The sequence below is a fragment of the Aptenodytes patagonicus genome, chromosome 12 (assembly GCF_965638725.1).
Source record: "Aptenodytes patagonicus chromosome 12, bAptPat1.pri.cur, whole genome shotgun sequence".
NCBI classification, from domain to species: Eukaryota; Metazoa; Chordata; class Aves; order Sphenisciformes; family Spheniscidae; genus Aptenodytes; species Aptenodytes patagonicus.
In genome coordinates this window covers 631,753-647,851 of record NC_134960.1, presented here as the reverse complement: position 1 = coordinate 647,851, position 16,099 = coordinate 631,753, and the positions used below count along the sequence as shown (strand labels likewise).

Here is a 16,099-nt window from a genome sequence, read left to right as displayed (position 1 = left end):
GAAAATGTCTGTAGTGTTTACATTGCAGTAAACAAAATTAACTTTTTTCTTGTAAGGCATTTTGTCATGCTGAGAAAGCATAGTTCTTGAAGATGCTAAGGTGTTTGAATAAAAATTAAAGCTTTCATACTGATTTCTGTGAACTTCAATGTAGCTTAGTAGGCAAAATCACAGAATTCAGTTGCTGTTTTTTATTAACGCTGCCCTGTTTACTTTTGAGATAGTTGCTAGTTTGCTTATTTCCGTTACAAAGGTTATTGCAGATTTTTGACTGTTTTGTACTACATGTCTCATTTTCAAGTAAATTAATTCTAAGAATAAAACAAAATTTCTTTGTGAGAAACTACACCCTTGTCCCTGTATTCAGGCCTTGATTCAAGGATTCATGCAGATCTAGGAAGGCATTTAAATAAGGTTTCATTGAAGTCAAAGAAAACACTTAGAGGTTTTCTGAATTGAGATTTTTTGAATAGCGATTGCTGTCTATGTGTTGAAATTCCAGTGCTTCCGGTTTAAGCATGGAAGTAATTGTGTAAGTGTAATTGTGAGCTGTTTGTTAGCATTGTTTCAAAATACATTTGCTTGTTTAAAACAAGTTAATTACTTTATAATAAATAATTAGCTAGCTGTCATTGCCTGAATCCTGTAACTTGTTTTTTCCTTGAGGAGCCAAAAGAGGAAGAAATGACTGAAGAAGAAAAAGCAGCTCAGAAGGCCAAGCCGGTTGCAACCACTCCTATTCCAGGAACCCCATGGTAGGTAACGGCTTTCCCAATGGCTGGCTGCTGCAGGACTGAAACGTCGTTTCCTGTAGCCACCAGGAAGGTCGCTGGGTAGTTAGAACAAGTAACGGTGTGTGAAGATCCTGTTCTCGGTATGCTTCTGTCTCAAATAACGTTGGATTCCTCCAGCCGACACTGTTCACGCTGTGCCAGCACTCGTAATGTTCAGTGGTGCGTGTGTAGCCTTTCTACCACATGCTAAGTGCAGTCTTATGAGGTACGTCACCAGTATAGATTCCGTATCCCAGCCCCCTTCATCTGCCACTGATTCCTCCTGATCTGGTAGGAAATACTGGCCCAAAAAAAAAAATCTTTTACTTCTTTTGCCCTTATGCCTTGGGGAACGAATAGGTGCAGTTGCTGGCCAAAACAGTCTTTCCCCCCGCACTTGGCATTGGTACTCATCAGGTGCCTATGTGTATAATGTCATGATGAGGTTACTCTTGCTGTACTACATGTAAATCATCTTTGTGTGTTTGGATGACCAAGGTAAAAATGTTACTGATGGGAAAGGGATATTGTTTTAATTTTTGCAATTTAGCCATCGATGCTCTTTTATTAATGTTTGATATTTAAAACTCTCTCCCTTCAAATTATCTCTGCGGTTCTTCCATCCCGTCATTTATAAAATTCTGACAAGGTCATTAGGTTGCTTTTTCTCATGTTTTGCGGGGCATTGAGGAGATGAGGTACGTATTATCCCAAAATCTGATTCAGTTGTCTAAAACATTTTTCTAGAGAAGAACTGAATATACTGCAGCTCCTGATAAAAAGCGTTTTTAGAATTGCGTTTCAAATCTGCTAGCAGAGAAAAACGGTAATTCAGTATCCCATTTGGACAGTAGGAATGTCTGGTGGTTGTGCAGTAAGTATAACCTGGATCTGTCTGTGACCATTATGCTTGCTTCAGTCTGTGAATATGGTAACAGGTATACAGAATGAATGAAGACAAAGATAATACAGGACTTCTGTCTGACTGTTAAATTTCTAGGTGTGTGGTGTGGACTGGTGATGAGCGTGTTTTCTTCTATAACCCTACCACTCGTCTTTCTATGTGGGATCGACCAGATGACCTAATTGGAAGAGCTGATGTGGACAAAATTATTCAAGAACCTCCTCACAAAAAAGGAATGGAAGAAGGAAAAAAACTTAGTAAGAGCCATCTTACTGCCTTTTTAAGAAGTCTGAATATAATTTATCACATATTTTGTGTTGATTTCCACAGCTACTAACAGTGAGAGAAATGTAAGGACGTATTGAAAAATGTATATAGCTTTGGAATTTAAGAAGGCTGTTGGGAATGCATATTTATAGAGTCCTTTGGAAAAAAACAGTCTATTGAAGAAAGTAGATACTAACAATATTAATTTTTTTTCTAAATGCCAACAGGCTGAAAAAAACCCACAGTTTTTACTGACTAAAAAAAGGGACTGTGTTTGTTTTATAAGCAAGAGGAATTTGGGGGGCAGAAAAGATTAATCATAATGTACAAATGGGCTCTCACAGAAGAGGATTTAACTTAGAGAACATCAACTGGAATACAGTCTTGGAAATAGCTGCCAAGAGCAGAGAACGTTCAAGAGGCTGCTGAGATGAGACTTCTTTCTGGCATGAGTTCTAGTAAATGATCCCGGGATGACATGTGGGCTTGGTAGTTGGAGGAGAGCAAAGTGCAAGTAGGTAATTAGGAGATCCAAATGTGCTTCATTAGACTGTTAAGCCTGATTTTTTTTACCCCTGGAAATAAGAGGTCAGTGTTTGTCATTTTAAATACAAAGTTGGCCGCAAGTCCATTAGTCCTGCCACCAAATTCCGATAGTGTTATTCTGAAAGCGACTGAAAACCATACGTCTTCCTTGGTCAGAATACATTATTGCAGCACACATTGTCCTCTGTTTTTGCACAAGGCTTCATTTGTGATTTACAAACTTTTCATGAAGATAAAATCTGTAAAGTATTATTGAAATCTGTTACAGTTAGAGAAGAGCATGAATCTACAGAGGAAGCAAATGAAGATGAGCCTATTAAAATTAAAAAGCGCAAGTAAGTTTGCTTTTTCAATACTAAGTGGTCTGTGTAGAGAAAACAACTGAAGTTTTTCATCTGAATACTGTTGTATTCAGCAGAGTAGAACAGTAACTAATAGGATTGGTGAACACGATCATCAACTTTCTGCTATTTTACTTTAGTAAACATAAATCAACAAACAGCACACTTTTTTCCAGAAGTGCTTTGATGAATGAATGTATCACTTGCATTACAGCATTTTCTGTTGTACTGATTGTAGGGTATTCTCAATTTGAACTAACTCCCTTAGCCATAGTCTTTTCACTGGCCCTCATGGTCTTGAACAGGAGATAAGAAAGTTGGTGTAGTTAATGTAAAATCTGTTGCACATCTGGCGAAACCATTGAATACAACCAGAATGTGCTAACTTCTTGAGTCATTTGTTGGCACTAAAGTTGTTGAGAATACCTTGGTTCTTGAGCTTTTTCAGTATGAAAGCATTCATATCCAAGTCTCAAAGAATGTCTTTCATGATTTGTAAGCCTACGCTTCTGAAGTGACGGTTATATCCATTCTGTCCTGGTGTAGTTCAACTTCTAACCTACAGGGTTGACGTATTACTTCTCAAGTTATACTGTATGTTTAATTTTTTTCAGGAAAGATGATAACAAAGATATTGATTCAGAGAAGGAGGCTGCTATGGAAGCTGAAATTAAAGCCGCTCGAGAGAGAGCCATTGTCCCTCTGGAGGCTCGGATGAAACAATTCAAGGATATGCTTCTAGAAAGAGGGGTCAGAGAAATCTCTGTGTGTGTGTGTATGTGAGAAGGGGAGGGAGGGAGGGGGAGGTTCAGGCAGAGGTCTCAATTGTTAGCAAATTTGGAACCTGTGGTGCTTTATGTAATGAAAACAATCTCATCCTTCCTCTGGTAAACGGGTGCATTTGTACAAGACTCCGTATTTCAAAGAATGTTACAATTACAGCAAAATTTTTATTTCTAAGTAACTGAAATTAAACAGTATCAAGACTTTTTTTTTAAAAAACTTTTTTTTCCAAGTTAAGTTAATTACCTAATTGAAAGCTGCCATTGAAAATAAATAGGATGCACAAACTGGACACATCCTTAATGTTTTTGGAAATGTTCCTACATGAGAAAAGCAGTAAGTTCCACTGTAGTCTGTACACTCTTATCCTCAAATGGGACGCTTTTTGCTTTGAGTTAACTAAATTTGAAATCTGCTTGATACCGATCAGTTTTTGATAGATCAATTTATATAGTAACTTTAAACAATGGAAGTGGTTCCAGCTGCCTGTGCAGCTTTCCTTTAGTTTCAATAACTGGATTTTATGGGATAGTTTTAATAAAGCTTATTTAAGATGAGCTCGAACATGATTAAATCAATCTCTTTTGTAGCAGAACTGTTTCCACTCATAACGTTTAGAAAAGGCATAGAGTAGGCATGGGATATGAGAACACAGAATCTCAAGCCTTTCTTCTGATGTACTTTTTTTTTAAATGTCACACAGTAGTAGTAATTAAGCATTTGTTATTATTTAGAAGTTTTCAGAGCCAATTAGTGTTGAAACTTGCTATGGCAGCCTCCATCATCTATTAGTGATGAAAACTTCAGGATGAGTTTGTTTCCCTCTTTTCATCAGATGTCCTATAATTTTCAAGCAAAACTGTAAAACTTCTGTATATTTGAGGAAACTTAACCACTAGTTAAAATCTGACTTTTTTTAATTGAAGGTCTCTGCTTTTTCAACATGGGAGAAAGAGCTACACAAGATAGTTTTTGATCCTCGTTACTTACTTCTCAACCCGAAAGAAAGAAAACAGGTAAAAGAGAAGTCAAATTCATTCCCCATCCAGGCACAGCTACTACAGGCTTTATCTAAATCCTCAGTCTGCTATTTTTGTTCCCGCTAACCTTCCAGACTAATCAGTGTTGCAAGGGGTTTTTGTTATGTTTAGGGTTTGTCTGGAAACGGAAGAAGCCAGCAAGAAAAGAAGTGAGTTGATAGGTTTTATTTTTCCTGTGGTTGGAAGATCTAGTATTTTAACACAGTGAAAGTTGTATGCATAAAGAGAGCTCTCAAAACCTGAATGAAATGGTGAGAATCATCAGTATCTCTTCAAAATATTGGCGTAATGAATAATCCATCTGTTCATTTTAAAAAAAAAAAAAAAGTGGTTGGGGGAAAAATTAAAGCACACTTTTATTGTTAAGCAAGTTCTCACTCCAGAAGCTTTTCTTCAAATGTATGTAGGGAAATGGAAAACTTCAAGAATACAGGAAGTGTCTGCTGTCTTAAACATAGGACCCAGAAACATATCAACGTAACATGAGTGTGTAAGAAACTTCTTCACAGGTCTCGGATGACGTGTTTAGATACAGTACACTACATGTTCAGCAGATTGGAGTAATTTGCATATTCAAATACGAAGAGTCCCTAACCCTTCTTTCTACCTCGTCTATGTTGGTTCTGTGGTGAGAGGAAAGGAAATAGGAGAAAAGGAAAGAAATGGGATTTTTCCTCCCTCTTGCCTAGAGCTTACGTGGCTTCACGTTTGTATGTTTTATGTCGGTGACTGGTGTTTCTGTAGGTATTTGATCAGTATGTGAAAACCCGAGCAGAAGAAGAGCGCAAGGAGAAGAAAAACAAAATAATGCAGGCCAAGGAGGATTTCAAGAAAATGATGGAAGAAGCAAAGATTAATCCGAGGTAGGAGCTGCTTTCTTGTTCGTATGCATATGCTCTATTAGAACGAAGTATGTTGGGTGGTATTAGGTAGATTAACCTCTTTCAAAATGGGCAAAGAGGAGAAAAATCATCAGATATTGTTGAAATCTTCTTTTGCCTACTTGTATTCACCTAACCCATGAAATAATAGAACTTGTGATTTACAGTGATTCACATATTTTAAGTCATTTTGAAGAAATCCCCAGCATGCTGTCCGGATTGTGAGAAAGGCCTTGTGATCCACCACGAGTTTTCTTTAATAACCCTGTTTCTTCTTAAGAGTATTAATAGTCTCTGAGAAGTACTAGGGAGGTTTCTTCAGTTTGGAGGGGGCTGAAGGGATGTTTTTCTGGTTACAAAGTACGTTAATAATATGACAGAATGTTCTGGTTGCTTTAAGATAGAAATTATTACATACCCCTCACATTCAGACCTACTTGCAGTGATAATAGTGAGGTGATGACAGTGAATGTACTAACATGCAAGATTTTATTGCTAGAATCGTTTGTTTCACAGCTTTCTTACATAGAGTTCATGAAATAGGTGCTTATGTCACCAGATGAGCTCTAAAGCATTTTCTTTCAGCATCTCTTGGCTTATCTGGCATTAATTCTTTTACAGTGAAATAACAACTCATTTGTTTCACTTCAGCTTAATTTTTTTCAGTGACCCGTTTTGGAAATCTGGTGGAAGCCAGTGTTATGTTAACTTTTAAATGACTTCAAATCTGATTAATAACTCTTATTTAAAACACCTGTCTGCTCATTTAATAAAGGTAGCAGTTTCCACAGCAGTAGGCTGGGAAGAATGGAGGCATGGAAATGTTTTAAGAAAAAGTTCATCAGTAATAAGTTTAATATATAATTCAGAGACTAACATGGACTATTATGTTAGCTTTAGTATCCTCAGCTTCCAAGATATCTCCGATGTGTCATGTTGGGACTGACTCTTATCTGATTATGGGTTGGGGTGGGAAAGAGTTCCAGCTGAAATACTGTCTTGTTTAATCTTATCCTTTGTCTTCTGGTTTCAGTGTTTGTCTAAAGATATTGCTGTACTTCTGTGAGTGCCAGACTGGTTTTTTATCATCTATCTAAGTCCAACATGCTCAAGAGTTTGTGTTCCACTTCACTTAAACAGCTCTTGTTCTTCAATATAGCTGTACATTCACTTTCTAATCTTTTTGAATAAGCTACCAAATTCTCTTCTTGTTTCAATTTACCCTACAGCAACAGTAGGCTGGATTTTCCAAGTCTAATTATTTCCATGCTGTGATGAAAACATTCGTATGATTATAAGTGTCTCACGTATTCTTGGGGCCAGATTTGCATCAGAGCTTGGAAAAAGCACAGTAGTGGTTTTTTTCGAGGTAAGTGGCAGTACTATATCTACTGCACAGATTGGAATCTGGCCCTGGAGGTGAGAGAACGGTCAGGGAAATGCTATGGGGATAATGGGTTGAAAGCCCAGTATTGCTGCGTCTGCCCATAGTGTTTAAAATATTTTCAGCTCCGTGTGTTTTAAGATTAGGCTATACAATGCTCATTGTAGGAGGAAAAACTGATTCAGCCAGTGTTCTACTGTGACTAATACCAAAAGATGATTTTCTTGGTCAACTCTTAGCATGGTTTGGCTGCAAGTGAATGCACGTAAAATTTTCAGTTTCACAGCTGTGAAATACCTGGACAGACTGGTGGCTGAACTGCTAACCCACAGAAAAGAAGATTTTTGTAGACAACTGAGTTTTTTCATTTCTTCTTGGTTGCATTATGATCTCTCTTCCTACACCTGCACTTTCTGCAGGTAGCTGTATTCAAACAAACAAACAAAAAAAACCCTGTAAGTCTCTAACAATTCCCTTCACGTGTTGACTCCTTTCTATATAGTTCATTGATCAAGCATCTCTATAGTGAGACCATAGGATGTTGCCGCCTTTTTTTTTTTTTTATATATATATATTTTTAAATTGTGCTCTGGCATGTATTCTAGCAGAAGAAATATTTCTCTGCTGAACCTGCTTCCCAGCAAAGACAGCTCTGCCAAATGAGTTCACTTGCCATTTTGTTGCAGAACTACTTTTAGTGAATTTGCAGCCAAGCATGCTAAAGACTCGAGATTCAAGGCAATTGAAAAGATGAAAGATCGAGAGGCCTTGTTTAATGAGTTTATCACAGCGGCAAGAAAGAAGGAAAAAGAAGATTCGAAGACCAGAGGTGAGAAGGTAAGGTGACTTTTTTAGTTCCAGCAGTGTGAATGGTGGTGAGGCTGAGTGAGATGAGACAAAGCCAGTGCTTGGTTTCCAGTGAGCCTTCTCTGAGACACGGTCCTTCTCTTTCCATAGAGGTTTTTTACAATGTAAATACTTCATGGAGATCCCTTTGGTCTTTCTTAACTAACTATTTTAAGTTTGCAGGTATACTGACTTTTAGAGTATATAGAATTGAACTTACATTTATTTGTGAAGCTGAATTTACTTAAAATAATAACACTTTTTTTTCGTTTACCTAAGCAAGTAACTTTATATTCTTAACTGGAATAATGTTGGGGTTTTGTTTTTTTTTTTTTTAAAGTTATATTATCCTGAAGCATTAAAAGGAAAAGTATTCTTGTCCTGTTTGGCTGGAAACCCCAGAACTGGCCATTACCTCTCTGTTCTCTCAGTGGAGGCAGTAAGAACTTGAAATTCTCTGTAGGACACTCCGCTTAAATTTCAAACAGCTTCCATATCTTCTCTTTCCATCTAAAAGCTGGCACTTTAGAGACTTTTTAATCTTCCAGTAAATATATCCTATATATAAACTGCTGCTTATTAGAATTAAAGGTCAGCTATTAAAGATTAATGAATTCCAAATGTCATTTGACCGTATTGTCAATAGCAGGGAGCAGGCTTTCACCACTGGGGAAGCAAGCTACTATGGAGGTGGCATCAAATACTATCATCAAAATATGCAGCCACTTACTTAAATGTCCTTGTGTGTTGTGCGAATGGAGAAAATAACCTCTAAAGCCTAATCATTTTTGACATTATAAAGTCTGCAATATTTATTTTGTAGTATAAAGTTATTGCAAATTTCACCTACTAAGAATACTTACAGAAGAGAAATATGCTGAATAACAGGTTAGATTTGGGGACAGTTTCATTATTCAATAAATCTTGCATATTTTTTTTAATTTAGGTATTCTGGTCTAATTTGATTCTGTACTTGATTTTTCCCAAATGTTGACTTATTGCTGATATTTTCAATAAATGATTGTGCTTTCAGAGGAGAACTGATGTAGTTCAAAACTAGACTTTTACATACTGCATTTCGATTATGAATATGGAATTTTAAAGCATTCTTGCAGCTTAATAGTGCAGTTGAAGACTTTAAAAAAAAAGTAAATACTTGTTTTGTTGTTGCATGATTGTTCTAAAGTTGAAAAGTTAAAAGAAGAGAGATTGTGTTTGTTTGCTTTTGAAATAATGTTTTTTCTCCAAAAGCCTTTTGTAACCATTTTATGTATTCTGTTTTATAACAAGTGGATAGACTTTACAGTTATGTGCTGTGCGGCCTGTCAATCAGTTCAGTCTGACAGCTGTCAATCACTGACACGCAAATATTATGGGATTCCCTAGTGAGGAAAGAATTGGTATCTCTGTGTGGTGACTTTAGCCTCCCGCAGTTCCGGTACTTTACATTTTTTTAGTTTTTTTCCTTGTGAAGTGATGAGAGTTGTACCTGCAATGTGTTAACTGCCAAAAAAAAAAGACTTCTAAATACACCTGAAATATTTTCAGTCTTATTTTCCTTTGATTTTGAAAGTGCTTAAAAGATAAAATTTAAGGCATTTAACCTGAAGCTTTCTCAGTCTGTTTTAAAAGTCCAAAATCTTTATTTAAGGAGGATCAACTTTACAGAAATCTTTAACGTAAGGGTTTTAAATTATATAATGTTTTGATTTTGCTTCATTGGGTTATGTCTTATTGGATGGTGATGGAGCAGCCAGCATTTCAAATCGTTGTTTTTGTTCATGTGGCTAATTTCAGTGAGTAAATACAATGCTAATACTTCTCAGATGACAGAGGTGAGGAAGTACACGTGGGTTTGAGGACATCGGGGAAGGGACTATGAGCTGGTAAGGTTGACCAAGCTGCTCATATGCTGTCCCAGGACGCAGCATTGTTGCATGTCCTCGAGATGAGCCATGCCAGCAGATAAGCCCGACGTCCCACTTTACGTAGACTTACTGAAATGTTCAGCTGCAAACATCCTGCAGCCCACTGTGCTGATGGCTGTCTCATCTGTTTTCTATCCTGTATCGAGCTAGTTACTGTGTATAGATATACTCAACTCGCAACATCGTAGAGCTATGATCTTAAAAGATTATTCCTTGGTGAGATGTTTTTGACTCAATTATTTGAGAAGTTTTCGCCTTTTTTTTTTAAATTGAAACCAAATTGCAGTACTTGCGCTATATACACTGCAGATGACATTTAAGAGCATTAAAGGTCTGGAAGTGTCACTCGTTTTCCTCGGGAGGGAATTGGCTGTACCCTCCTGGCTTTCTGCTAAGCCGGTCGCTAGTGAAGCAGGAGGTGGCCCAGCTGGCATCTCTGTACAGCAGTGCAGGAGCTCGGTAGTGAGCAAGCGCACGGCTTCTGAGGGAGCAAAGGGGGTGCTGCTGGCAGCTCCTGCGGAAGCACCTTTCTACAGATCGTGGTAGTGTTCTTAGGTCTGGTTTTGTATTGCAGCTGGTGCCACGGTGCTTCCAGCAGTGTTGCGGGTATGCAGTTTTTATCCTGTGGAATATATATATATATATATGCATACGTGATTTGTGTAGAAACTTTGAGACACCCTTACTTTATAGACTTCTGTAGTAACGTCTGGGAATTGTTTGATTTTTAACAAATACTTCTAATGCCATGGCTTAGAAAGCTTCATATTTTTGATACTGCATGCATGTTTTAAGATGTTTTGAAACAACATTCTTAATTTTACAATGAATAAACGGTTTGCTTAGCATTTTATTCAGCTACTTTAAGAAAAAGTGGTAGTGCTGTAGATGTAGAGCAACTTCCCACTGGCACTAACCAGTTGTTTTCTAATCTCTGCTTACTGTCTTAATCTCTCTGTTGAGATAGTAAAGAAAAAAGCCTATAAAGCCTTTTATGTTTATATGTTAATATTGTGAAGAACTAAAATTATCAGTGGGCGAGGCTGCAGAATGTTGGCTCTGGTCTTCATTTTGTTCTTGCATTCTGTAACTAAACACATTTTTAGAGAATCGGGATGTGACAGTTCTCTGGCAAGTCAGAGTTTGTTCGCCTGTCCATCTGCTCGCTTCCCTTATGAACCTCAGTGTTTTGGAGCTAAACTGCTTTTGATGGTTTTCTTTTTTTAAAGGGATGAGGAGAGGAGATAAGTAGCAAAAAATGAATGGCCAGCCCTTCTCCTAGTTGTTTTTTTGTGGTTTTTTTTTATAATTAGCGTGCCATAAAGACGGATTTTGTTTTGTGGACCAGCAGGGTTCGGGGTGCTGTGAAGGCAGCATGCTTCGCCTTGCGTGTGGAGTCCCTAGAGTCATTCCCTGGCACTCGGCGGGTGAGGCGAACCAGCCCCTCGCCTCTCTGCTTCGGAGAGATGGAGGCTTAAATGCCAAACCAGACTTCTAAGGAAATAAAAAGGAGAAAATACCTAGGACCTAAAGTGCAGCAGGAACAGGTAGATCATCTACCCCAGAAAAAAGAGATGTAATAAAGGCACAGTAGTCGCTTTTGCAGCTGCTGGTTCTGGGAGTTTGGATGAAAAAGTGTTGCTAGTTGTCTCGAGATAAAAAAAACCTAATGCGAGTGATCCTCTGCCAGCCCTTTGCAATGGCTGTTGTTATGGACAGAGTGCTGACATGCCATTTCCAATTGAAAAAGTAGACTAAAACATTTCCTTAAACTTTTATATATGTGTGCATATCCATCTTAAATGTAATTTACTTAATTACCCTATGTGGGTAGTTCTTTATTGGTTAGATCCATCTTAAGACATTGCTCTTTATCAGCAGATCCAAGTCTTGACCTCTGTTCATTGTACACTTGGAGGATGAATCCATAAATACTTGATTTGTCTAGAGCCCTGTTTAAAACTACATAGCTTATGTAGTATTAATATGCAAAATGCTATAATGTAGAATCGGTAACTTGTTACTTTGATGTATATAAAAAAAGCTCAAAAAAGAAGCTTAAATTGGACTAAAATAATAAAAACTGTATTGGTGAATCATTCTTTAAAGAATATAGTTCATCTTAGATGCAGCAGATCTTAATGTATCTGCTTTAGCAAAATTGTCCCAAGGGGAAGTGAATTTTAGATGCGGTTATGTCTAAATTCAGGGTTTTAGTGGCTTCTCTAAATTGTAATGGTATGTAATATTAATATGCTTCCCTCTGTTGGAGGTAAGTTGATTCCTTTTTTTCATAAGAGCAAACTGTTGGGTATTAAAGTGTCTTTCTCAAGTATTGTCTTTCTGTTTCTGTCTGTAAAACAGATCAAAATGGACTTCTTTGAACTACTGGCTAATCACCACCTGGACAGTCAGTCTCGCTGGAGCAAAGTGAAGGACAAAGTAGAGACTGACCCCCGTTACAAAGCAGTGGATAGCTCTTCACAGAGGGAAGACCTTTTCAAACAGTACATAGAAAAAATAGCTAAGGTATGCGCGTGACATTCGGGAGTATAACTTTGGGTGTTCTGCTGGTCACATTGCTGTTAATGTGTGAAGTAGCTAACTAGAAGATAGACTAATATGTGCTGTAGTTCCATACTAAAGAGAATTCTATACCATAGTTATCTGTAGAAGTACCCCAGAATGACAGCTTGAAACTTAGAAGTACTGTCCCTGGTGGTGGTGCTGCTGCAGATGTTCATGGTACGTGTATGCTCACGTGCATACAGACACACAGCATTTGGGAGAATTTATCCAGCAGAGCAAGAAAGGCAGAGACTCCTATAAAGCCATTGGTTGTAAAAATGGCTGTAAAACTTCGGAAAATACAGACATCACATTGATTACTTCCTACCAGGATGGGCAGAGTTTCCTTTGCTGTGTTTTTTTGTATCAGCTGAGCTTCCTTCAGGAATATAGATGGTTCATACACAGTTCCTTCGCTGGTTCTTTTCTCTTAATCCAATATTCCTACCTTTCTCTTCCAGGCAATTAATAGTTGAGAATGTAAAACTGGGCTAAAAAATAGTGATACCACTCTCCCCCGTCCCCCCCATTATTCACAGTTTGTCACTGTACACAGACAACATGTTCCTGAGCATAGTTGTTCTGTGATCAGTGTTGTGACCAAACTTCTCTTTCCCCCATGTAAACCGTATAATGCTTCAACATAGCTATTGAAGCAAAATTTTGTAATCCATAGATCTCAAATCACGTTGAAGTATTTTGTTCCAACATGCCTTTAGTTTGACAACCCTTTAATTTACTTACCTGTCTAATGAAAATATGAAAGGTGTTGTATTCTTTTTATTGAGAGAAGTTTGTTCTTACATTTCAGAATTTAGATTCTGAAAAAGAAAAGGAGCTGGAAAGACAAGCTCGCATTGAGGCAAGTTTGCGTGAACGAGAAAGGGAAGTCCAGAAAGCTCGTTCGGAGCAAACCAAGGAAATTGATAGAGAACGTGAGCAGCACAAACGGGAAGAAGCTATACAAAACTTCAAAGCGCTTCTGTCTGACATGGTGAGATATGGACAAGCTTTCTCAGCTTGTCAGTGCATTCTTTTTCTAACTGTTGCACTATGGAAAAGCTTTTTGGCATTTGTAGTTAAGTTTATATAGAAATAGAATCCTGTTGTCTTCTCCCCATTGGTCTCCACTCACTGTTGGGAGTTTTGCCTTGGTTGGAAGAGGTGCTTTGCCTTTAGGGTTCATGTTCTGGCATCTTGCCCAGGGAGTTAGTGGATAGCATTGTTCCTGCTGTGTTTCTCTGGAGTCTCATGGGTGATGGCAGATTTTCAGTCATGCTACTGTAAACTTCTGTAAGTCTGTTGGAAAATTAGATATTGTTGAGCATTAGGAATAGTCCCTTTATTTTTGCGTTGTCTCTTCTTCATGCTCCAAACACAGCGCCTTTGTCTTACCATTTCTCTGCTATGTTGTATGTTTACTTGTTCTGCTGGTCAGGCTAATCTGTGAGAGAGCAGTTCCTGTATGGTGAATGCCCTCTTCAGAGGACAGGATTAGTAAAACGAGTTTTCACCAGTATGTGTACTATGTCCTTGCTCCATGGTGTAAGATATAAAATCCAAACACATTACTAGTGCTCGGTTCCACATTTCAGCACTGAAATCTTTTTATAAGGGGGCAGGATATAAATGGCTCATCACTCTGGTCTGGTGGTATAGCTAGTAACATAAAGCAACAGCTCCTAGCTCCAGGCTAGAAGCAAGGCACTGCAAAGCTCCTAGTGTCTCTTTGGAAATAATTATCTCTGAGGCTGCCTTTCCAGACCACTTACAGTTAATATAGTATGTTATGCACAGAGGAGGGTGCTGGATTTTTCTTTTTGAGAGAATACTCAGCCAGGTCAGTGGGGTATCTCCATCTGCATTTGAAATGATGCAAAGTAATTCCTTCTGCCACTGCCTGTTTAGTATTTATGGGGAAGCTACTACAGTCTCTTACTTAAAAGCTGGTTGGTTTGGGTTTTTTTAATCTTTAATTTGAACCTTAACTTAAACCAAGAGAAATAAAAAAACTAAGTAGTATATAAGAAGTATCAGTGAACTGTAGAAAAAATAGTTTCAAAAAATAATCATCTTTTGTCTCAGGTGCGTTCTTCAGATGTGTCATGGTCTGATACCAGAAGGACTCTACGCAAAGATCATCGATGGGAATCTGGCTCCTTGCTAGAAAGAGAGGAGAAAGAGAAGCTCTTTAATGAACACATTGAAGCACTTACCAAAAAGAAGAGGGAACACTTTAGGCAACTTCTGGATGAAACTTCAGCGGTAAGAGCTGTACATATTCAAACTTCAAGTCTTTGCCAGCCCATTGTGATTTATCTTTTTCTGATTTTCTGTCACACAATCTGATTTGTTTGTTTTTATTTCCAGGGCCGCTTTGCTTCACCACTATCTTTTCTTCTTCCTAACAAAATTTGTGCATTATGTTTCCTTACCTGTTTATCTTGAGTAATATTTTGGTTTAACATACAGTTCATTTACATTTAAATTTCTAATCAGTGATCTTTTTATCTCCTGCAGGATGTTACATTTCTTCAACACTGAGTTATTTGATACTCTTTACTATATGGCATCTTGCTCTTTCAGATATCCAGTGTATTTGTCTCAATGAATATCAGTATATAATCTTATCAAGTTGATCTGTTTTGATGTTCTACTTTATCTTGTGCTACTGAATCTGAACTTTTATTCTGTGTAATGCTATGGAAATCTATCACCTATTCTGTGTATTGTGGGGTTTTAGTGAGTCTTACTCTTTTTTAGTTATGTACCAACTTCAGTCAGCTTTCTCTTAACCTGAAACTTTTTACCTCATTTTTTAATGCATTAGTCAAAAGTGCTTAGAACATTAGGCAGATTTTTAGTGTGATAGAATAAAATGAGACATGTAATTCTGAAGCAAGTTTTCTGTAGGTAATTTTTAACAACACATTCATATACATAAATATGTACTAAAAAAGACTTTGGGATGTAAATGATGTTTGTGAGGACTTTGATCTGAAAATGCCATCTCAAAATGCTAAAGAAAAGCAAATATATGAAATCAACTAGTTAAAAATATGAATGTAGTAGTATAAATAATCAAACCCCACCACTTAAAAATACAGCAACAGCTTTGTCGGTGGACTTGGGAGATATTTAAAAGCTTCGGATGTAGCAATATTTACATTCCGTATTCTTAGAATCTAATTTTATTTTAATTTAACTATTTTTGCTTCTTTTGAAAGATAACTTTAACATCAACATGGAAAGAAGTGAAAAAAATCATTAAAGAAGATCCAAGGTGCATTAAATTTTCTTCGAGTGACAGGGTAAGTGGTTTGCATCACTGTTGCTAACTTTCAGTATAGTGCAGGATACAGAGGAAGTAAGTTAATGGCTGCTGAAGTGGTTTCTGCTTTATGTGAACAGAACTATTATTGTTTAAATACTATTTTTTAAAATTAGAAATGTAAAAGATAAGGAAAAAAGCAATCATTACATGTTAATTATATATGTTCAGTATGTTAAGTCGCGTGAAGTACTTAATCTGCATTCAGTGTTTTAAGCTTATCTTTTTTCTTTCAGAAAAAACAAAGGGAGTTTGAGGAATACATTAGAGACAAATACATTACTGCCAAAGCTGACTTCCGAACATTATTGAAAGAGACCAAATTTATAACGTACAGGTGTGTACCATAATGTCAACAAAGGACTAATCTTTTTATTGTGCTTTTCCATATAAATGGCAACAAGCTGATGTCTGTTTTTTCTCCTAGCATAAGCTGATGTCTAAGTTACACTTTTACAACCTTACATAACCTGTCAAAAAAAAAAAAAAAAAGTCTGCAGCAGCTAG

General features: G+C 37.2%; 1 protein-coding gene across 6 annotated transcripts in view; it reads left to right on the top strand.

Moving 5' to 3' along the window:
- Positions 1–16,099, top strand: part of TCERG1 (transcription elongation regulator 1) — a 34,393-nt gene that overhangs the window by 16,061 nt on the left and 2,233 nt on the right. For all 6 annotated transcript variants that reach the window (XM_076350273.1, XM_076350275.1, XM_076350278.1 and 3 more), the window contains 12 exons: positions 667–755; positions 1,774–1,934; positions 2,759–2,825; positions 3,446–3,581; positions 4,541–4,630; positions 5,399–5,517; positions 7,606–7,756; positions 12,058–12,222; positions 13,073–13,255; positions 14,347–14,526; positions 15,489–15,572; positions 15,829–15,929. In XM_076350273.1, the coding sequence (XP_076206388.1) occupies positions 667–755; positions 1,774–1,934; positions 2,759–2,825; positions 3,446–3,581; positions 4,541–4,630; positions 5,399–5,517; positions 7,606–7,756; positions 12,058–12,222; positions 13,073–13,255; positions 14,347–14,526; positions 15,489–15,572; positions 15,829–15,929 (1,526 nt within the window). The remainder of the gene's footprint in view (positions 1–666; positions 756–1,773; positions 1,935–2,758; positions 2,826–3,445; positions 3,582–4,540; positions 4,631–5,398; positions 5,518–7,605; positions 7,757–12,057; positions 12,223–13,072; positions 13,256–14,346; positions 14,527–15,488; positions 15,573–15,828; positions 15,930–16,099) is intronic.